General features: G+C 39.5%; 1 protein-coding gene across 9 annotated transcripts in view; it reads left to right on the top strand.

The window, feature by feature from the left end:
- Window positions 1-2,715: 2,715 nt before the first annotated feature.
- The window catches only part of DNM3 (dynamin 3), a 569,209-nt gene continuing 549,011 nt past the window's right edge, over window positions 2,716-22,913 (top strand). For 8 of the 9 annotated variants that reach the window (XM_029227252.1, XM_029227251.1, XM_029227248.1 and 5 more), the window contains exon 1: window positions 2,740-3,042. In XM_029227252.1, the coding sequence (XP_029083085.1) occupies window positions 2,882-3,042 (161 nt within the window). In that variant the 5' untranslated portion in view covers window positions 2,740-2,881. Of the gene's footprint in view, window positions 3,043-22,913 lie in introns of all 9 variants that reach the window. The other variant, XM_029227250.1, reaches the window with a different exon arrangement.

Here is a 22,913-nt window from a genome sequence, read left to right as displayed (position 1 = left end):
CAAATTACCACAAACATAGTGGTTCAAAACAACACAAATTTATTATCTTACAATTCTGTTGATTAAAAGTCCAACACTAGTCTTGCTGGGCTAAAACCAAGGTGTTGGCAGGGCTGTGGTCCTTTTGGAGGCTCTCAGGGATAAGGATTATCTGTTTCCTGCATTTTCCAGCTTCTTGAGGCTGCCTGCATTCCTTAGCTTGTGGTCCCCGCTTTCTCCATCTTCAAAGCCAGCAAAGTTGCATCTCTGTAACTACTCTTCTGTGGTCATGTCTCCCTCTGACATAGCTGGTAAAGGTTCTCTTTTCTTAAACTGGGCCCATTCAGATAATCCAGCATAATCTCCCCATTCAAAGCTATTTAATTTAATCACATCTGTAAAGTCCCATTTGCCATGTCAGGTAAGATGTTCATAGGTTCTAGGGATTAGAATGTGGACATAATTTGGGGGGTGCATTATTCTGCCTACTACGTTAGTGGCAGAGAAAGATGTAAATTAGAGACTCAATGCAATGTGTCAAGTGCAATGTGAAGATCTATTCAGGGTGCCTATACATGGGAAGCATAGATGAAGGTGTCTGTTCAACCAATCACAGTAAAAATGAGGCACTGACAGCAAAAAGGAGGAGGAGATGGGTTCCAGGGAGGTAGAAAGGGCATGATTTGGGAACCAACTTGAGGTAGGGGATGAGGGAGAAAGAGAGAAAGAAAGGGAGTTAGAATGACTTCCAGATTCTGGACTGGGACTGGGTGATACTGTTTGTAGCTGAGCCTCAGAAATTAACTAGAATGAGGACACAAGTACCTTAGGACTTCTCTCTGCTCCTCTCTTTCTGTATTTTAAAATTTTTCCCTCTGAAGACCAGCATCTTTTGCATCTCCCTTCTGTAGATGAAAACATTACTAACCATAGTTCCATAGTTCTCTCTTTCTCCCTCTGAATTCTGTAGTACTTGGAAAGGGCTCTGATTGATACAGCATGAGTCAGTGTTCCCCTGGTGCATCAGGCTGTGGCCATGGCACAGTTAGTTGCCCTAATGCCATTTTATTTTTATGACTGCTCTGGCTTCAACCATATGGTAGATGGAGGAGTGATTCTTAGAAAAAGCAGACATTGCTGTCTGTTGGGCAGACATCCCACTTACCTTGGAGAAGATGATGTGTTCTGTTTTGCCTTTCTCTTCTTCTTCTTCTTCTTTTTTTTTTTTAAAAGTTGAAGCATAATTGACAGTGAAATGCACAGATCTTAAATGTATAGTTTGATGAGTTTTGGTAAATGTATACTCATACTCAAATCAAGGTATAGTACGTTTCCATCACCTCCACAAGTCTCTTATGCCTCTAGCAGTCAATTCCCACCCCTCAAAGGCAACCACTGCTCTGACTTCTGTCACTGTAGAATAGTTTTGCCTGTTCCAGAACTTCCCATAAATGGAATCATACAATACGTACTTTGGCTTCTTTCATTCAACATAATGCATCTGAGATTCATCTAAGTTGTTGCTGTATCAGAATCCACTCCTCTTTGTTGCTGAGAATCTATCACTGAATGCATGTATCCCACTTGTTTATTCATTCACCTTTTGATGGACATTTGGGTTCTTGGTTTTTTGGTTATAATGGACATTTTTATACAAGTATTTTTATGGTTAGAGGAAAATTTATAGCATTAAGTGTTGAGACTAGAAAAGATGAGTTCAGATTTGAATAAATTAAGTCAGAAGTGAGGATAAATTAATTCAGGCAGTGAGGTCTAGGACCAATGGGAATGTAGTCTAAGGCCCAGAAGAGAGAGGTGGGCTAGTTATTTAGATTCTGTAGTCCCTAGCCATTATGTGTAGTTAAAGCCATGGGAAGTCCTCAGGTAGACTAAAAGGTCCATGAATTAAATCCTGAGGAGTATCAGTATTTGAAAAGAGGATCCCTCTAAGAGGCTAAGGGAAGCATGCATTTATCCTTTGTGTCGCCATCACAAGGCACAGGACCCAACGTACAGTCTCAGTTCGCTAAACTTAAGAGAATGGGTGCAGAGTGCATGGTTATTGATAGAGCCTACAGAAGGAGATCAGAGGAGAAATGGCATGAGGGGTCGCAAAGGACAGAATGGGCTTGGTAGATTGAAGAGGAGGAGTGGTGCGGGGTAAGCACGACGGACTCCACCTTTCCTTAGATGGGGCCAAGAGGACCAAGCCGTTAAAGTTGAACGATTAAGTAGGGTCAGACTACGCAGGGCCTGAAATGGATGTCAGATTGAAGAATCTAGACTCCAAAAGGCCGGCTACCCCAGGAAGAGCCAGGGTTCTGGAGTGGGGCGTGAGAACGAGAGATTTCCTTCTGTTAGGTGCACTCTGGAGGCGGTGCACTGGTGGAGGCAGCCGAGGTGCTGCCGCTGGCGACAGTGCTGACTTGTTACCGGCGGTAGGGCTTCCCACTGGACTTTGGCTTTGTAGCTACTGAAAGGGAACAGTGCCGCCGGCTGCTGCTGATTTTATGCCATTCCCTGACCAAGTGCTGTAACTCTGCTCCTGAGCCTTGAAATCAGACGACAGAGGCGGTGGCATCTGGCCGCAGCTGGGAGGCAGTGCGTGCGCACCGCGCTGGGATGTCTGGCTGGGAATACTAGGGCAAAGCAGACGCCCAGCGCGCCGCGGGCGGGGCGGTCGCGGGGCCAGGCCACGCCCCCGCTCGCCTGCGCAGGCGCGCTTTGGGGCCGTTTCTGTCAGGAGCGCACTAGAGGCCGGACAGTGGCGGGATCCGACGTCTGACTGGACCCGGCTGACTGAACTGAGCGCGGCAGCGGCGGCGAGGGCTGCGTGGCCCCGGCTACCCGCCAGGTCGCAGAGACTAGCAGGGTCTAGCGGGCAGCCGGCGGCGCAGGCACAATGGGGAACCGGGAGATGGAGGAGCTGATCCCTCTGGTGAACCGTCTGCAGGACGCTTTCTCCTCGCTGGGACAGAGCTGTCTGCTGGAGCTGCCGCAGATCGCCGTGGTGGGCGGGCAGAGCGCCGGCAAGAGCTCGGTGCTCGAGAACTTCGTGGGCAGGTGAGTGTGCAGGGCGCGGGGGTGGGGCGGTGGGGGTGGGGGCGACCCCACTCCGGGCCGTTCGAGCGTGGACGGCGGGAGCATGAGGCTGGACCAGGGGCTGCGGCGGAACGGAGGGAGGAGCGGAGGTGTCTGTGAGGCGGGCGGGGTCGTCCCGGCTCCGGGCATCCTCTGTCCCTCCCTGCCTGGCGGTTCTCCTGTCTGCCTTTCATCCTGCTATACAAAGCTATTTCCTCCTGGTCCTCCGGTCTGGGAGTCGGGGGAGGGGGTCCGCCCCGGGATCGACTTCCCCTCGCCCGATGTGCACCAGCCCCGGGCAGCCTGGGTGCGTCGCGCGCCCGGGAGCTTCGCAGTCCCCCTCTGTTTTCCCAGCTCAATATCCTCCTCCTTTTCTAGTCAGCCTCCCGGAGGCTCTCGGCAAGGCTGTGGGGTATATTTCCCCCCCCCCCCCCCCCCCCCCCCCCCCCCCCCGGAGATGCTTTCCTTCTTGCCCTGATTCTCGGCTCCTGTCAGCTGTCTACTGTTCGGGACAGTCGTCGCCTGCCCCTAGCAGGGGAGGCGGGGTACGAGGAGAAAGAAATCGTTTGTTGTGGTGAGGCTTTAACCCGCGACGCTTCCCCACCATTCTCCTCTCTAGAAGTCGAAGAATAAAAGGTGGTGTGTTCGCGCGTGCACCTATTCACAGATCCAGGCATATGTCAGAGAAACCGAGGCACAGACTCTGAGGGGGGTGGACGTGGACTTGTGTTGTCCAGGTGCCATGTCATTCCTGCATCATCTCGGAAGGGACGAGCATCTTTCTCGCACTCTCTCTGCGCCCCCTCCCCCAGCATCATCTTCCGTTCCCTAAGCTTTTATTTGTCCTGCCAGCCTTCAAGTTAACACGCTGAATCTAAATTATAGTTACAGGTTTCGTAGTTACTCTTCATTCAGAAAAAGCTAAAGAATTAATTTTTAAATTGGGAATCAGCATTTTTTCCATTGAGCAATTCATGAGAGATTAAGTTACCTTAACGGCCTTGCCTGAGCAGTGTAGACATTTGCTAAGAAAAGCCCATTAGAAAGCATTATGAAAGCCGAAATCTGTTTTCTAGCAGTAAACCAGGTAGAAACGTACAACAGCCGAGAGAGTGGGCCAGAGAGGGTACAATACAGAGGTTGTACTTTACTCTTTTTATTTGGGATTCAGAAAGTTCCTGTTTTTTTGGTTTTTTTTTCTTCTTTTTTTGTTAGTGTTTGGTGATGTGTAAAATTTAGATATTCCTATATCTCCTTTGGGAATGCTAGTATCCATAAAGAGCATATTCTTTTCTCTCAGATGATGCTCTGTCTCTCAGATGATACTCTTAGGGTTTTTGTTTTTTTGTTTTTTGTTTTTCTGTTGAACTAGAAAGCTAAGAAACCCAACTTAAAAAAAGTAAAATTGCTGACGGTTGGTATCTTTGACTAAGTCACTTAATCACTTTGCTTGGTTTTATCATTAATTTGAGTGATGAGAAAAGTGATGGTAAAGCATTTTGCCTACGTCATCATAGACTTATGGTGAAGTGATGGATGAATACGTGATTTAAAACATGTACACAGAACAGTCACATACTTAAGGGTTTTACTCTCTTTGATTTATTGCCAATGAAATTCACTAAATTTAAAGTGGTATCTATAGGGAAGGTGAGGTTTGATGACAACATATTTTTGGGTTTTCAAACTCCAGAGCATTTAACAGTATGCCTTACTTGTCATTTAGCTACTTTTGTTTTTTAAACAAATACTTAAAGATTAAAATTGTAAGTAATTCAAATGCAGTGACCATATTTTATGCATCTTTCATATATTTAGTTGGATGAGTCTGTTTTATAAATGCACTTTTTGTGGCAAGAGCTTTTGAACCTAATGTCAATTTTATGCATGTATCTTAATTCTGTTTTTCAGATTTTCAAATCCTGAATATATTCATTAATGCTGTAATAAAATTGTAAACATTTTTCCTCATTAACTATCCTCATTTCAAATGAGAATTTAAAAAAATCTGGAAGAGTAAAATATTGTAGCTTGAACATTTTTTATGATAGAATGAAAAATAGGGATGTCATTTACCAGAATACATTAGTAATTTATTATACTTTTTAAAGCTTTACCAATAATTAATTACTGTAAGAATGTCAAGTCAAAGAAAAGGATGGACATAAAGGGAAAAACTCATTTAGTAAATATAGCAATGCTTTATTATCTGTAGAGATGACACCTGCCAGCAGAGCTTATATATTATGAGAAAATTAATTAAAAAGGTCATTTGACTTTAATAAAGTTTTCGGTCATTGAATTATTGAGGAATCTAATTTCTAATTATAAACCAACCTTGGGGAAAAAGGAATTCTCTATTTTGTTAGGAGATTCATCCTAGGTGGAAAAAACTACTCGTATTCTACTATAACCTTTTATCTTTTTATTATACAGAAATTTTCCAATAAAGATAAGGTTCTTTTCTTTAAGAATGAAACTTTCCTCTTTTACATGTAGCTGTTTTCATTTTAAGACTCTGACCTCTGTGCAGTTATTGAACACAGTCATAAAACAAGGGGTCATTACTTGTATAAATTAAGCATTTGCTCATCATTTAAGCTGGTCTTCAAAATAATGATGCATTTTCTCCTTAATATTTAACATTCCATGTTTAGTGGACTAAACATCTCTTCTCCTCTCAGTTTGTTTGTTTATATTGATTTTTTTGACACCACTGAGTGAATTTGGATGTGAATGGGTTACTTTATTTAACTGTAGCTCTAAAATCCAATTTTGGGGTGACAAGTTTGAGATTATTATGAATAAAATGAATCATGAATGAACTACTTGTTTGTGATTTTTCTTGCTGAAGTGATGAATTTACATATTAATGTAATATAGTGTGAGTAACCAGATTGTTCTTTTGGGTGTTCAGATGAGATATAATGCTCTCAGTGAGAGGCAGCTTAAGGTCTAATGAACAGAAGCTGAGACTCATGGTCTGAATATAGGGGTTCACTAGATGGCTTGGGGTCTGCCCATTGGTCTGGTTTGTGTACAGAAGAATTTATTCAACTACTTTTACACACCCCCCCCCCCTTTATTTTTATTTTTATTTTTTCCCTTTATTTTTTTAACAGTGCAGTGAGATGTTGATGATGATAATGGTCAACATTTATGGAGTACTTGTTATGTATCAGGTACTATTCTAGGTGCTTTTACATGGATAATCTCATTGAATCCTCATAACCCCCTGAAGAGGAGGGTACTCTTTTTTTTTTTTTTTGCGGTACGTGGGCCTCTCACTGTTGTGGCCTCTCCCGTTGCGGAGCACAGGCTCCGGACGCGGAGGCTCAGCGGCCATGGCTCACGGGCCCAGCCGCTCTGCGGCATGTGGGATCTTCCCGGACTGGGACACGAACCCGTGTCCCCTGCATCGGCAGGTGGACTGTCAACCACTGCGCCACCAGGGAAGCCCGAGGAGGGTACTCTTAAGAGTTCTGTTTTATAGAGGAAATGGAGATTTAGAGACTTTGAGTAACTTGCTGAAGGCAAATTTAACATAAAAACAGTGGAGCTAGGATTCAACTTGAGGTATCTGGGCTCTATACTTGTGCTCTAAAACCTCTGTGCTGTATTAAACCCCCTCCATATTGAGATTTACCAGTTCCTCTGATAAATACTTTTAACTTCATTTTTGATCACACTTAAAATCACCACCTAAAACAATAAGAAACTGCTATGTTAATAATTTAATTCATATTTATTTATGTATGTCTATCTTGCCTCATTTCACGGAGGATTTGAGGCAACCCCTTAGGCAGAAACAATGTTAGTTAAAAGATAAGTTTTTTTCTTTATCTATATTAGACATTCTTGAAGGGAGCTGTAGGATATAATTGGGTTATTTATTTAAGTATGTGTTGATAGGGAATATAACTTGTTTATAGAGGTGTTAAGTGAAAACTGTACTACTAGTTGCTAAAATGTAAATGTTTTTTAATGACATACTTGTTAAAAACATTAGTTCTTCAATGCTTATTATATAGCCAGAGGATTCACATTATTTTCTTCTAACCTAAATGGTAAATAGACTTTCAATTTTGCACAAGTAGAATAGGTTTTTTTGACTAATGGGGATCAAATAAAGGATAAAGTGACTATGTTGAGGGGAGTACATTTCAATGTGGAATGTCATATAAGGTTTATTTATTTAGTTGTAAGGTTTCTAAAGATGGGTATGTTGATTATCAAATTAGAGTTGTTTCACAGGAGAACCTTAAAAGTGAGCCATTTAATGCTATTGTTGAATGGACGTGACCAGATAATTTTTCAAAAATCCAAAGTCATTTATATGTCTTAGATAGATACTAATTTTTTTTTTTTTTTTTTTAAAGAATAACCATTTCTGTAGGCTTTTTTTTTTTTTTTTTTGGCTGTGTTGGGTCTTCGTTTCTGTGCGAGGGCTTTCTCTAGTTGCGGCAAGCCAGGGCCACTCTTCATCGCGGTGCACGGGCCTCTCACTGTCTTGGCCTCTCCTGTTGTGGAGCACAGGCTCCAGACGTGCAGGTTCAGTAGTTGTGGCTCACGGGCCTAGTTGCTCCACGGCATGTGGGATCTTCCCAGACCAGGGCTCGAACCCTTGTCCCCTGCATTAGCAGGCGGATTCTTAACCACTGCACCACCAGGGAAGCCCCTGATAGATACTAATTTATTCTTAAGTCCTTTGACTGATTTCAAGAGAGTATTAAAAATTGAGGTAAGAGTTCTCTAATTGCAAGTAAGATTAGGCACAGAGCATGCATATTAGTAAACTTCTTAATTCAGAAATAGGTTTGTATTGAGGGAAAAGATTTTTAAAAATATCAAAGCATCTGAATTAGTGACTATTTTTCAACAAATGGCTTCCAAGTATTAAAGTTATTAGATAAATGGGTGCTAACAATTAAAATGTGATAATTGTTGAAAATCATACTTCATGGTTCTCAAGGGTCTATTTAACTGAAGTGTCAGAAACATAAACTTTGTTTCATCCAACAATGAATTGCTAAAACCTGAAATTACAAAGATATTTTTGCTGAATTCACACTATGTAATATACTTTTAGGTTATCATAAATTCAGTTGGTAGGATTTAATTATAACAATCAACTTAATTATCAATAATTTGTTAGAAGCAATATACCTAGGTGAACTGGACTTCATAGGATATATCTGTTTTGAAATTTACTTATGATTAACAGATATCAAAAAAATGCACTCCATTAACTTCTTTAAGAATGAAGTTGGGCAGGTGTCATCCAAAACTTTGGAGGAATGGAAACTTAGTAGTTAGCTGTTCTAGAAGGAAGGCTATTGGGCTCTCTACCAATGGGACATACATTTAGTATATTAGTGTTTGTCTTAGGTAGTAAGTACTTGGTGCTAGGGCTCATAAGTACAGTTAAATTATGCTGTTTTACTTATTATGATTAATTTTAATAGAGGACTGCAAGCAGCTAAAAGAAATAGATGATTTTCTTTCCTCTTCCACCAGAGCCAAGTCAAGAGAACTCTGAGCTAATTTACTGTATAGAACAATTCAATTTATTTTCTATATGGCCAAAGTTTTGCCTATCTCTAAGTCTGCTTTGCTTTTTTTCACAGCGTTCATTTAAAAATTCTAAAGGATTATGTTATAGTAAACACATTTTTATAAAGTGGAAGGAAGAAGGAGGCCAATATTTGCTTCGCCTTACTTGGTTGCAGGCATGGATTCTGTTATACACATTCTGTGCCTTCTGTAGCTTGTTTTCACATCCCCATGTTAATGAGGGAGGAAACTCAGGGTTAGAGAGACAAATAATTTGTACAAGGTCACATGGCTAGCAAGTGCCAAGCTGGGATTTAGCCTTGGATATGACTCCTATTGATACTCTTGAGAAATGTGGGCAAGGGAAGTCAATGAGCATATATTACTGAGTTCTAAGTATACTGGGTAAGAACGTAGAAGGAAGTATAAATGTATAGGAGCTGATGTATATATAAAAAGAGAACTGACAGCATAAGCTATGAGACGACAACTTTCAAAGAGTTTGTAAAATGAAGGCAGTTGGGTATAATGCAAACTAAATGGGACAAAATAATTTTTACTATGTCACTTTATTTTTGTGAAAAAGAGAACAACTATGAAAAACTACAATTCTGAAAATGAATTGTGATATAGTGGAAAGCAGACAGTATTTGAGATTTCGGTGTCATTTGGCAGTCGGTATCATTTTAGCTCAAGGCTGCATGTACTGAAGTATCGATGTCAAAGCAGGGAGTTGGTGATCTGTGTCTCAGTGTCTGACTTGACAACAAGGCATTGAATTTAGACTGTCACTTAATCACAAAGAACACTGTATGTTGGAGAGGGCCTGAGAGAAGAGTAGCAGGAAAGAAAAGAGGTTGGAGAGATTAAAAATATAACTGGATGCATTGAGATAGGTGGGATAGATCAGACTCACTAAGGATCTTTAAGGAGATGGAATTCTATTCTTTAAGAATAAGGCATTTAGTTAAAGTAGTAGAGCAAGTGGAAGGCAAAATGTCAGGGAAAATGTTCTAAAGGCAAACCTGAGAATAGAATGTATTTAGAAAGAAAGGAGGGTAAAGGCAAAGGGAAGGTTGATACTAAATGATTTGTATTATTGAATTAAACTGTTCCAAAAAATTAGAAGGTTTATTAATACCAGGTTGGCAATTTTGGTTTTTTTTGGTCATAGCTGGCTTAGCTTTTTTAAAATCAGTAGTGAGGACTGGCTTTTCATTAGGTTCTGTAAAAAACTTTCTCCTGGTTTAATTTCGGTCACTTCTTGGAGCTACATTAGGATGCAGAGAAACAAGAGATTGGCCCAAGGTCAGAAATAGAATCACAGTTGAGTTTGGAACTTGGTGTTCAGAACTGGGAGCCCCATGGCAGTTCATCATTTTCTCTTCCTCCTCTTATTGTTTTAAAGTGCCTCCCTCTCATCCTCTCCACCTCCTTTTCCCATTCCATTCCATTGGACCACTCTTTCCTCCTCCTTGATACTCCCCTCCATTACTTTTCTTGATGGTAGACCAGCAATGATTTTTTTCCCCCCATACACAATAGGGTAAAGAGACAGGGAACAGGATTTTTCTCAGGCTTAGGCCAGGTAATTTGGCTGAGATAATATATTCTAGAGTAAATTGTAACTTTTAGGAAACAGATGGGCCCAGGAAAAGACTACATGAAATAGTGGATGTTTTCACACAATATTAATATTTTCACACCAGGTGGGCATATCTAGAAAGTTGTGCCTGGGTTGGTCACTGATTGACCTTGCTTAAACCGAGGAAAGCTTCTGAAAAGTTGTGTATGAATAAGTAATATAAATGGAAAGGTTACTATTTAAAGAAATGGGTGAGATTTTTTTAAAATTAAGATATATATTTGGGGCTTTGCTGGTGGCACAGTGGTTAAGAATCCGCCTGCCAATGTAGGGGACATGGGTTTGAGCCCTGGTCTGGGAAGATCCCACATGCCACGGAGCAACTAAGCCCGTGTGCCACAGCTACTGAGCCTGCACTCTAGAGCCCGTGAGCCACAACTGCTGAGCCCATGTGCCACAACTACTGAAGCCCGCGTGCCTAGAGCCCATGCTCTGCAGCAAGAGAAGCCAGCACAATGAGAAGCCCACGCACTGTAACGAAGAGTAGCCCCTGCTTGCCGCAACTAGAGAAAGTCCAGGCGCAGCAACGAAGACCCAGCGCAGCCAAAAATAAAAATAAATTTATAAAAAACAAAACAAGTGAGCATGCTTTAAAAGAAATAATAAATAAGATATATATTTGGGTAGCAAATCCTTACCTTTCAGTTTGCCTGTTTAATATTTTTTTTGTGTTTGTATTCTTTGGGTAAGGCCCATCAATGTCACAGAAATTATTTTAACAGTTTCAACAAGCATTAATGTTGCGTTAAATTCTTAATGTTAATAAGAAAGGCAAGATAATTGTTGAGGAAAAGGATGACTTATTTGGTCCATGAATTTTATGAATGATACAGGATTGCTTTAGATTTTGTTTTTCTTCTAACATCCCTGCTGAAGATTCTCTATTTCCAGGAGTTTAAAGTGTGTGTGTCTCAGTGCTTCTTTGTGACAGTGTCTTATTTTCATTTCCCGGAGCTTCAAGGTCATGATATCCCCGGGGAATAACACATACACACCTATTAGAAGTTAGTAGGGCTTCTGAAGGACCTCATTGTCTATAATTTCCTTGGCTTGAAATTGAAAAGACTAATTCATTTAAATAAGTAATTTGATGGGTACCTAATCTTCCTTAAGATATTTGTTTTCTTAGATCCTCAAAAAGCCAATATTTGAAAAGGAGTCATCATATTCTGGTGATAGAGTGCCGGCTTTGCTGGTAGGTGTGTCCGTCCCACCGCTGACTCTATACTGGATATGCACATGGCTCCTCAGCAAGGCATTGAACTTCACTGAGACTTAATTTCCTCATTTGCATTATAGGGACAATAATACAGACTTCATTGTTTTATGTGCGTGTGAGTTCCAAGTAAGATGATGTAAAGCGTATGACCTATAATAAGCATTTAATAAATGATTGCTGCAATATTGTGATTTATAAGAAAAAAATATATTTTGTCATTCACATGACATGTCATTCACATGGTAATTCTCAAATATATTTGGTCTTTGTTCACAGTTCCTGGCTCACTGCTCCCAAAACCCTTGGAATTTCCGAAGTGTTGAAGGTGATAAGGGTGTCTTTTGTTAGGTTAATGAGGTGACTTTTGGAAAGCGCCCAAGGATGAGGGCAGGTTACCAGTGGAACCAACCACGTGATTAGAGGATTGGAACTTTGTCCCATTCCCCACCCCCAACCTCTAGGGAGGAGAGTGGGGCTTCAAGTTGAATCAGTTGCCAGTGGCTAATGATTTAATCAATCATAACTGTAATGAAGGCTTCATAAAAATCCCCCAAAGGACAGGGTTCAGAGAGCTTCTGGATTGGCAAACACATGGAGATTTGGGGAGAGTGGTGTACCTGGAGAAGGCATGGAAGCTCCTCACCCTTTCCCCATACCTTGTCCTGTATGTCTCTTCCATATGGCTGTTCCTGATTTATATATATCTTTTTATAATAAACCAGTAGTATAATAAGTAAAATGCTTCTCTGAGTTCTCTGAACTGCTCTAGCAAGTTGACTGAATGAAGGAGGAGGTCATGGGAACATCCAATCTGTAGCTGGTGGGTTAGAAACACAGCTAACAACCTGGGCTTGTGATTGGTGCCCGAAGTTGCAGGAGAGGGTGGTATTGTGGAACTGAGATGTCAACCTGTGAAATCTGATGCTTTCTCCAGGTAGATAGTGTCAGAATTGAGTTGAATTGTAGGATACCCAGCTGGTGTCCGGCGTACTGCTTATTGTCAGTGTGGAAAACCACCTCCCCATGTTGGAATTGCTACCAGAACCCATTTAATGGTTATTAGCTTTAGTCTTTTATCTAGAATGGACGTTTTCTAACTATTTTAAAAATAACAGTCAATTTAGGAGAGAGGATAGATAGTACTGTGTAATGTGCCTGGTTTATGATAATGCAATCAATAAATGATAGCTATTTAAGTTTTTTATCTAGACTGGGTATTTTCTGAAACAAAAGCAAATTTAGGAGAGAATAGATAGTTATGTGTATTTGCAAATTCTCTTTTTTGTGCATGTGGGAAAAATCACAGCTGCATCAAAATACTAACCTTTAGATCAGACTAACTTAAAGTATATTTGGACCTTTTTAAAAGAAAGCATTGTCCACATTTTGCATCACCCCAGGGTATTTTTTTTTCTTTAAACAGATGTATACAACATAAATCCCATTTGTATACGCTTCCCTCCCAAGAGTTCCAAAGTATTTTTCATTTATTCTTTTATTAATCCTAACAGTATCCCTGAGAGCATAGTGAAGGCATGTTTTATTAACTTCAATTTAGAAATGTAGAAGATTGAACTAGAAGAAGTTAAGTGACATGCTAGGGTTTAAATGGCAAATACCAGAGATAATGAACATAAGTAGAATTAATAACATAGAGATAATAGAATTAAAATGAATCTTGCTGAAATTATTTTCATATGTTCTCCTAGAGGATGAATTTTAAGCAAAGTATTTGATTCTGTGATGTGGAATAAACCATTCTTAGCATATCTTTATCTTTTGGAAATGTTAGATGAAGTTGTAGGCAAAGATGGAGGTAGAAGTGGGAAAAACAACTGAGAGAGTGATTGGAGAAGCAGGACGACTTAGCAAGAATATGAGCTAAGGCCAAGGAACAGAAATGATCTACAGACAAGGGATCAGGAGGTAAGATAGAAAAATAATAGTGTCTGGTGCTATTAGACCTTAGAGAAGTATCAAAATTCTTGCAGTAGGTGTTGAACTAATACCCAGTGACTCTATTTTCAATGGAAAGTTTCATATCCTGACTTGATTGACATTTCCACAACTGTTAACCTCCAATTTTAGCTCTGAGCTAGTTAACTAATTCCATTTGGTATTACATTATCTTTGTGTTGCTAGGTATGCCTCAGAAGCTTTGTGTAAGAATAGCTTTGGGTTATCCAGAGGAGGCTTAGAGCTTTGTGTGTATGTGTGTCTGTTTCTGTTACCTAGTTAATAAAACTGAGGTCCATTCTTTTCATATATTTAAAGGAGGAGAAAAGATTTGAAGAAAGAACACAGTGGAATCTTACTGCTGAGGGAGTTAGGAGTATTTGTGCGTTATCTAGTTTGAGGTGGATTTGATTTACACCCACGGTAGGTGTTCCCTGGATGTTTGTTAAAAAAATACCACAGATAAGCTGAGGCAACATGGCAGAAAGCAAGGAGAGCTAGGATTAGTCTGGTCTTTACTGTCACCCCACTGGTCTTCTGCAGCTCTCCCTGTCTGATTTAGAGCCCCTCTTCAGTGGTCCTCGTTCATACTTCACTGCACAGGGATCTTACTGTACAGTTGGTTGCCTTGTCTCTCTGTCCAAATGTTTGCAGCTTCCATGAAGTCAGGAGCTGTATTTCATTGGTCATTTTCCATAACACAATGCTGGCATATAGCAGGAGCTAAATGAATGAACTAACTACGTGATTCTATACATTTATCCAAGCTGAAGCATATGTTCTTCATCAATAAATTGGCTGAGAATGGGGTGGATGTTGGACTGGATCCGAGGTTTTCAAACTGTGGGTGTGACCTACTAGTGGGATGTGATATCAATTTAGTGGGTTGCAACAGCCTTAAAAAAGTGTCAGAGTACCTTCCAGGTAGTGATGATAAGCACTGTATGGTGAAACTTTTGTATTAGTTGTATATTTGTATATGTTTACCATGCAGCAATATAAAATGTATTTCTTACTATGGTTGTCCTCAAAATTGTTGAATGCCTCTGGACTAGATTAATGTTACCTCTAGTCATTTATTTAATTCTATATTTCAATAATAGGTTGTATTATGGAAGGCAAAATTCACACTATACTATACTATTTCTCTAGGTGAGTTAAAATGAAGAAATTTTAATATTTTGTTAAATTGACTGTCTTTTAATTGAAAAAGGAATATGTATATGTGATAAAAACTCAGACATTTCAAGAGTGCGTATAGTAGAAATAGTAAAAATTGTCTTTCTCTCACTGAGGTTTCTTATTTATTAAGATGTTTCATTTAACCTGCATATCTGACAAATTATGTCTGAGTTTATATTTTCTTTATATTACATTTATTTGATTTTTGAGGGCAGAGAGAGTTTAATAAACTTGTTTGGTTGTAGGTAGATGATTAAACCAGTTGTGAAAGGATACGTTTGAAAATTCTAATAGCAGGTGGATTTGTTCACTTACTGAGTCATTTACAGTCATATTTTGAGAGTCCACTCCATGCCAGAAACTGTGTGAGGCTCTATGTATATAACAGCTCCTTCAAAGAACTTGGTGACCCAGAAGGGTACAGGATTGATATGCGCCATGCTGTCGTTATCAGGGTAACCAGGCTAACAATTTTTATGGAAGGCATTTGTTAGAAAGTACTTGGCTGGGTCAGGATGATATCTCCAAATATCTGAGGGGCTGTTAATTGGAGATTGACTCTATGTCCCTGGAAGACTGATTTAGAACAAATGGGTGAAAAGTTATAGGCAGGCAGATTTAAACTTAACGTAAGGGAGACTGCTCAACAGAACGGTTAAGAAATGGAATGAATTGCCTGTGAAGCAGTAAGTATTCCATCACCAGAAGGATAGAGGCTGGGGATTAAAGACTGACTGGCTTCTTGGCATGGTGTAGAAGGGAGGCAGGTGGAGCCTCTGAAGGTTCTTGACTTTGAAGATTCTTGCTATCACATAGCAACAGTTATGTGTTTATGATTATTATTGGAAATGGAAGTTTAGATAGAATTTGGGTGTCTTTAGAGGTACAGAGTGGTCTGAATGGTTAAAGGAAAATATCACATTTCTTTGGAGAGTCCCGGAAAGATTTCATCAAAGAGGTAGGGTTTGAGATGAGCAGGAGAGTATAAGAATTTGATAAGTTGAGATGGGGCCAAAAGTCACAGATTGCAGCCTTTTCTGACCTCTCGATGACTTAGGGATGGTTCCCTAAGTTTAGTTCCATGCTGTTTAACTCTTCAAGGTTTCTGACTGACTTATTGTAGTTTGTGGTCCCTGAGGCAGACTGCAAACTCTGGTATTCCCCATAGTATCTTGCACAATTCTGTTTTATGTACTTAATTTTTATTGAATTTTCACTAAGAAAACTGTTGACCCAACTTAAGATCGGTTGGTACTGGGCATAAAGATCATGGCTTTTAGAAATACTTGTATTTGACACTTATGAGATAATATTGACTGTATTTGAAATAATGCTCTTAGCTTGATAAACTAATACTTGTAGCCCATGTGCCTTAGTTTTTGAGTTATCCTTTCTCTCACCTGTACTTCTCTACTATTTTTACTTATTTAAAAACATTTTTAATTAAAGTATAGTTGATTTACAGTGTTGCATTAGTTTCAGGTGTACAGCATAGTGATTCTTTTTTTTTCAGGTTATATTCCATTATAGGTTATTATAAGATATTAGATGTAATTCCCTTCCATTTTTTTAATGATATAAATGTACTTATGATTCTTCTGTTTTAACATCTGCCCTCTTCAGCTGTGTTAGCTTAGCTCTTTCCTTCCCTTACTATCTTTACAACTTTTACTATCTGAACTCTTGTTCTCTGAACCCAGGAACCAAGTAGATTTGAATTACAAGGGATAATTAATACGTGAAAGAATGGTCCATCTCAGCATTTCCCAAAGCAAGTATATAGATATGTGTGTGTATGATTTACCTGAGGAACTTGTCAAAATATGGGTTCCTGGGCTCCACTCATGGAGACTGACTCAGTGGGTCTGGAGTTAAACCAGAGTAATCAGTGTTTTTCCAAAAGCTCTTCTGGTGCTTCTGATAAGCAGCCAGATTTGGGAGCTACTAATCACTACTTTCACAGTTCCTATTATTTCTGCAGCTGTGGATAAGGAATGAAATGTGTCTTCATTTCCCATCTGTACACTGAAACCGCCCTTGCCAAGGTCACTGATGATCTCCAAACAGCTTAATTTGCTTTCTAAGTATTTCTGAAGTTAATCACCTATGTATGCTTAATTCCTACTACCAGTGATGCTTAATTCCTACAACTGTTAACTGAGTTCAAGTTATCATCATTCATCTTCTGGACTATAGCAATATACTTAATGCCTTCCCCATCTGTAACCCTTCAGTCTAACTTCCACACAGACATGGCATGATTGATATGAAATTAAAATTAAATGGTGTCACTATCTTGGTGAAAACTTTTCAGCTCTTAATGCCAATAGCATAAAATTTAAGCTTCTTGGCATGGCATAAAAGGCCCTGAATGGCCCAGCTTCTCCAGGTTATCTGTTGTGCTTTGACTGAACTGTGATTCATGCCCTACACACATTTACCATGTGTTTCACATTTCTTTGCCTTTTTCATGTGGACCCCTTTATAAGAATGGTATTATAATCTTGGAAGAACAAAGACAAAAACAGCAAAGTTGGAGGACCCACACTTTCCAATTCTAGAACTTACTACAAAACTGCAGTAATCAAAATAGTATAGTGCTGGCATAAGGGTAGACATATAGATCAATGGAATAGAATTGAGAGTCTGGGAGTAAACTATTACATTTATGGTCAATTGATTTCTGACTAGAATGCCGAGACAATTCAGTTCAGGGTGGGAAGAGTAGCCTTTTTAACAAATGGTGCTGGGGCAACAGGATACCCACATGCAAAAGAATTTGGAACGCTATCTCAAACCATATACAAAAACTAACTAAAAATGTATTGAAGACCTAAATGCAAAAGCTACAACAATAAAACTCTTAGAGTTTTAGAGCAAAACACAAGTGTAAATCTTGATGACTTTAGATTCGGCAGTGGTTTCTTAGCTATGACACTGGAAGTACAAGTGACCAAAAAAAAAAAAAATAGATAACTTGGACTTCATCAAAATTAAAAACTATTGTGCTTCGAAGGACACTACTAAGAACATGAAAAGATAACCCAGAGAATGGGAGACTTTTTTTTTTTGCAAAGCCTGTATCTGATAAAGGACTAGTATCCAGAATATATAAGGAACTCTTATAACTTAATAAAAAGACAAATAACCCAATTTAAAAATGGGCAAAGGATTTGAATAGATATTTCTCCAGTGAATATATACAAATTACCAATAAGCACATGAAAAGATGCTTGGTGTCATTAGCTATTGGGGAAATGCAAATCAAAGCAACGATGAAATATCACTTCACATGCACTAAGATGGGTATGATTAAAAGAAAAAGATGAACAATAACAATTTTCAATGAGGATATGGAGAAATTGCATTCCTCATACATTTCTGATGGGAGTGTAAAATTGTAAAGCCACTTTGGAAAACAGTTTTTCAGTTTCTTAAAAAGTTAAATATAGTTATAATATCCAGCAGTTCCACTCCTATGCATTACACCGACAAGAATGAAAACCTAAGTATACACAATAACCTGTACATGAATGTTATAGCAGCATTATTCATAATAGCCAAAAGGTAGAAATAGCCCAGATACACATCAGTTGTTGAGTGGATAAACAAAATGTGATATATCCATAAATGAAACTTTATTCAGCTATAAAAAGGAATAGAGTACTGATACATGCTACAATGTGGATGAACCTTGAAAACATTATGCTAAGTGAAAGAAGCCAGACACAAAAGACCATATATCATATTCCATTTATATGAAATGTCCTGAATAGGCAAATCCATAGGGACAGAAAGCAGATTAGTGGTTGCCAGGAGCTAAGGCAGGGTATGGAAATGGAGAATGGCTGCTAGTGGGTATGGGGTTTCTTTTGGGGGTGATGAAAATGTTTTGGGATTAGATAGCATTGATGATTGTACAATATTGTAAATATGTTAAAAATGACTGAATTGTATACTTCCAAAGGGTGAGTTTTATGGTATGTGAATTATATCTCAATTAAAAGAAAACCTTAGGGATTAGATTAAATCACTTCAGGAGAGGATATGTGAAAGAGGGGAAAAAGAAGAAAAGCCGAAGAAAGGCACCCTGCAAAGGGAGCCAAGGAGAGACCAAAGATGTAGCAGGTAAATCAAGAGGCTGTTTAGAACTGAGAGAAAAGAGCAGTTTTATTGGAGGGGTAGGAATCTCAACTTGGAGTGAGTTGAGAAGGGAATGGGAAGTAAGTGGGGACAGAGTGCGTAGACAACTCTTCTGAGGAAAAGCTGGAACAGGGTCTGGGAGGGTACATTTTTTTGATGGGAGATATTAGAGCAGCGGTTCCCAACATTTTTGGCAGCAGGGACCGGTTTCATGGAAGACAATTTTTCCATGGACCGGGGGCGTGGGGGGGGGGATGGTTCAGGCGGTAATGCTAGCAATGGGGAGCGGCAGATGAAGTTTCGCTCGCTCACTGCCGCTCACCTCCTGCTGTGCGGTCCGGGTTGGGTACCCCTGTATTAGAGCACTTTTGTTTGCTAGTGGGAATGATCCAGGAGAAGACATAGATGATACAGGGAGGAAAGACAGGAGGGAGGGTCAGGAAAGCCTTGGGAAAATGCAGGGGGATGGAATCCAAAGGTTCTGTGGTGGAAAGCCTCTTACAAGAGGAGGAGGGGCACCTCATCCATTGGAACTAAAGGATAAAGAAGTTGGTGCATAGAGTTGATAGGGGGAGGATAGGGAAGTTCCAATTTGATAAATGACAGCATTAGCTGATGGTAGAGTGGGAAGGAGAGGGAGGAATAGAAAGAAGAAGGGAAAACGTAGGCAAAGAATATCTGAGGGAATGGGAGTCTGAGTTCAGTAGAGAACTATATTCAAAATATATATGAAATTGTCCTTTTCATAAGTCAAAAACAAGTGGATTTTCTAAAATGCAAGTTTTGTCAAGTTACTCTACTGTTAAAATGTCTGTTACCCAGCTTTTTAGCATGATACACTGTTTCACTCATGATTTGCCATCTGCCTCTCTCCATTCTCCTCTCCTGCTGCTCCTCGCGTTCACCGTGGTGTTCAGTCCTCCTGAACTACTTAAGAGTTCCTAGAAAAAGCATCAAGGCCTTTCATGTCTCCATAGCCTAACACATATTCCTATCTACCTGGAAAGCTCTTTGGGTTCCCTTTTGCCTGCCTAACTTGACTTACTTTTCAAGATACAGCTTTCATCTCTTCTTGGAAGCCTTCACTAAACTCACAGGTAGAAGATATTCACTAAATGTATGTTGAAAGACTGGAGATTCTTAGAGTTCTGTTGAACTGATGATGAGCTCTTTGAATACAGAAGAATTATCCAGAAAGGCAGTGTTGTGTGTACAAAAAGCCAAGGGCTCTTGAAGTTTTGTGGCTTTCTAAGTTTGCATTTGCAAAGTCTTCATTTTCAAAGTCTAAAAAGTCTAAATGTCTGGGACATAGACTCCTCAATAAATGAGCTTTAAAAATAGTGCTTAAGCAAAGAGTTACATGTAGCAAAACATGCCCAAGAGATGATCTCCATGCAAGGATCACAAGGACATTTGCTTTATTTAAAATGCTGCGTTTTTTTGGCATAACATTTAAGACAGATTTTGAAAGACCTACAATGAAAGCTGTTTTTCCAAAAGGTAATGTTTCTTCAGAATGACTTGTAGGTTCCCTGGTTTGGACGCATGGATGGGTGAATGGAGGAATACATTTGGCGTAGAAGGAAAATATGTATATTTGGACCTAACCTGCATATTTTCCATTAAGGTCTCCAGCTGCTTGAGCATTAAGGAGTTGTGCCAGTGAGGAGGACAGGACCTGGTAACTGGTTGAAAGGAGCTAACAGAGCTTATGATAAGGCTTGCCAGGGCAGAGGACAAACTCCCAGTTGTCCATAGAACAGACAGGACTTGTGGAAACATACTGTTAAGTGGAGGCCCCTGAGCTTGGAAAACGGACTTTTCTATTAGGCTGGAACCAAGAAAAGCACAAAGAGATCACAGCTAATATACATAATATACATGTACAAACACCTCAATTTGGAACGGGGTACAACATTTATTGTTGAGTTGTCATTGTGTGGCTTGTTTATTCAGTATCTTCTCTCTTTAAAAAATGGTATATAAATTGAATATTTGTAAACAGTGTTTTCTTAACACTTTGCATTACTGTATTAGAGATGCTTTAATTTTCAGATTTTGCTTGCCAAAAGTTTCTAATTCTTGAAAAATTTTTCTTAGCATGTAGCTTGGATTTTTAGAGTGAGAATCTTTGCGAGGCTAAATTGTTTTATAATGAAATTGATCATTCCTTAATTCCCCCTTTTAAAACACAGATGTTTAAAATCTAGCAAGTTTTCTTAATTGGAGAGAAACATTTCCTTAATTTATAAAAAGTTAGTTATCATCCCTGCAAATAAAACCATTTTAAATTTAGATTTATTTATATCCTGTTTTTCCACAGAGGATTTGAGGTGGCTTCCTATATTCATTCATTTTTTTCAACAAATATTTATAGAGATATTGGACACATAAAATGAAACAATAAAGATTAGAAGTGAAGAAGCAAGACAAAAGAAAAAGTAACTACGGTAAGACCAAAGAATGGAGAATAGAAAATTTTCAAACATAAAAATTATCACAATAGTGGACTTGAACGCATGTAAACAGCCTGGTAGTCAGGGGCAAAAGCAAAATATGATCACGTAGTTTTATTACCAGAAAGGAGGAAGAAACATTCATATTCACAGAGTCTCCTCTAGAGCTAAGGCAAGAACAATTTCTCATATTTTATAACAACCTGTAGTAGCTTCCTTCCTCTGTTATCTCATTCATTATCAGTGTTCAGCTTGGCAGGTGACTTTGGAATCTTGAGCCTGGATCCCATTCCCATATTGCGGATGCATGCTGAAATTTCAACTTAAATGCTCATACTTTCACTAATAGATTCATCATCTTCCCCAGATAGCTCATTTCTTATGTGTATTAATGGACTTCTCTTAATCAACAAGCCTTCAAACTTCCATATTTTCTTCAACTCTCCACTCCCCACACCAACTAAATGTGGGGTTTCTACTTCAGGGTGCCTTTGTACTTACTCTCTCAGTGCTTTTCCACTTCTGTTGCTGTTGTCTCAGTTCCGAACTTATTTTCCTCTTGCCTGCTCTATTACAATAGCTTGTTTAATAGCCTCAGTTCTTCCAGTGTCAGCCCCTGTCTAAATCATCGTAAATACTCTTGCCAGAGTTCTCTTAAAGCACAACTCTAATCATCATCAGCTCCTTTTTCCAACATAATAAAATCCTAACTCCTTGGCATGACATTTAAAGCTTTCCACGATCTGGTCACCAACTACTTTCCAGCATAATCTTCCATTCCTTTCACACACTGTAGGTACCATTCTCTGGAACGTTCCTTGTGCACATTTCTTTCCCTTGTGTCATTACCCATACTGTTTCCTCAATCTAGAATGCTTTTGCTCTTCCTATTCCTCCCATTTTAATTCAATTTATAAAAATTTTCCTGAGTCTTCGCCATAAACAAAGGGTTGTGCTAGCTATTGTGGATTCAGAGATAGAATGCTTACCCTTTCCCTCAGAGATCTCACAATTGTATTCAGAGGAATTAGTAACTTGAAGTTTACATACTGTTTCCTCTATGAAGCCTTTCTAATTTCCTAGCTTAAATTGATTTTACTTTCTTTCATGTTTTTTTAAAGCCCTTACTTGCATTTTTTATTTTTCATTTAAAATTTTTTCTACAGTTTTTTTTTTTTTTTTTTTTCCTGTGGTATGCGGGCCTTTCACTGTTGTGGCCTCTCCCGTTGCGGAGCACAGGCTCCGGACACGCAGGCTCAGCGGCCATGGCTCACGGGCCTAGCCGCTCCGCGGCATGTGGGATCTTCCCGGACTGGGGCACGAACCCGTGTCCCCTGCATCGGCAGGGGGACTCTCAACCATTGCGCCACCAGGGAAGCCCTTTTCTACAGTTTTTAAAGATTACTTTCCATTTATAGTTATTGCAAAATATTGGCTGTATTCCCTGTGTTGTATAATAGATCCTTGAGCCTATCTTACACCCAATAGTTTGTTCCTCTCACTTCCCTACCCCTGTTGCCTGCCTCGCCCCCTCCTGCCCCTGCACTGGTAACCACTTATTTGTACCCTGTATCTCTCATATATTTTAAATAGGCCTTATGGATATTCCAAATATTATTTTATATGCCCCATTATAAACTTCTATGCATCACATTACCTGCATCCTTAGGTCCCTATGCATGCCATATTATAACTTTCA

This window comes from Monodon monoceros, unplaced genomic scaffold (assembly GCF_005190385.1).
Source record: "Monodon monoceros isolate NGI ecotype Baffin Bay Population unplaced genomic scaffold, NGI_Narwhal_1 Super_Scaffold_18, whole genome shotgun sequence".
Lineage (NCBI taxonomy): Eukaryota > Metazoa > Chordata > Mammalia > Artiodactyla > Monodontidae > Monodon > Monodon monoceros.
The sequence above is the reverse complement of the archived record's forward strand: the minus strand, read 5'-3'. Positions and strand labels throughout refer to the sequence as shown.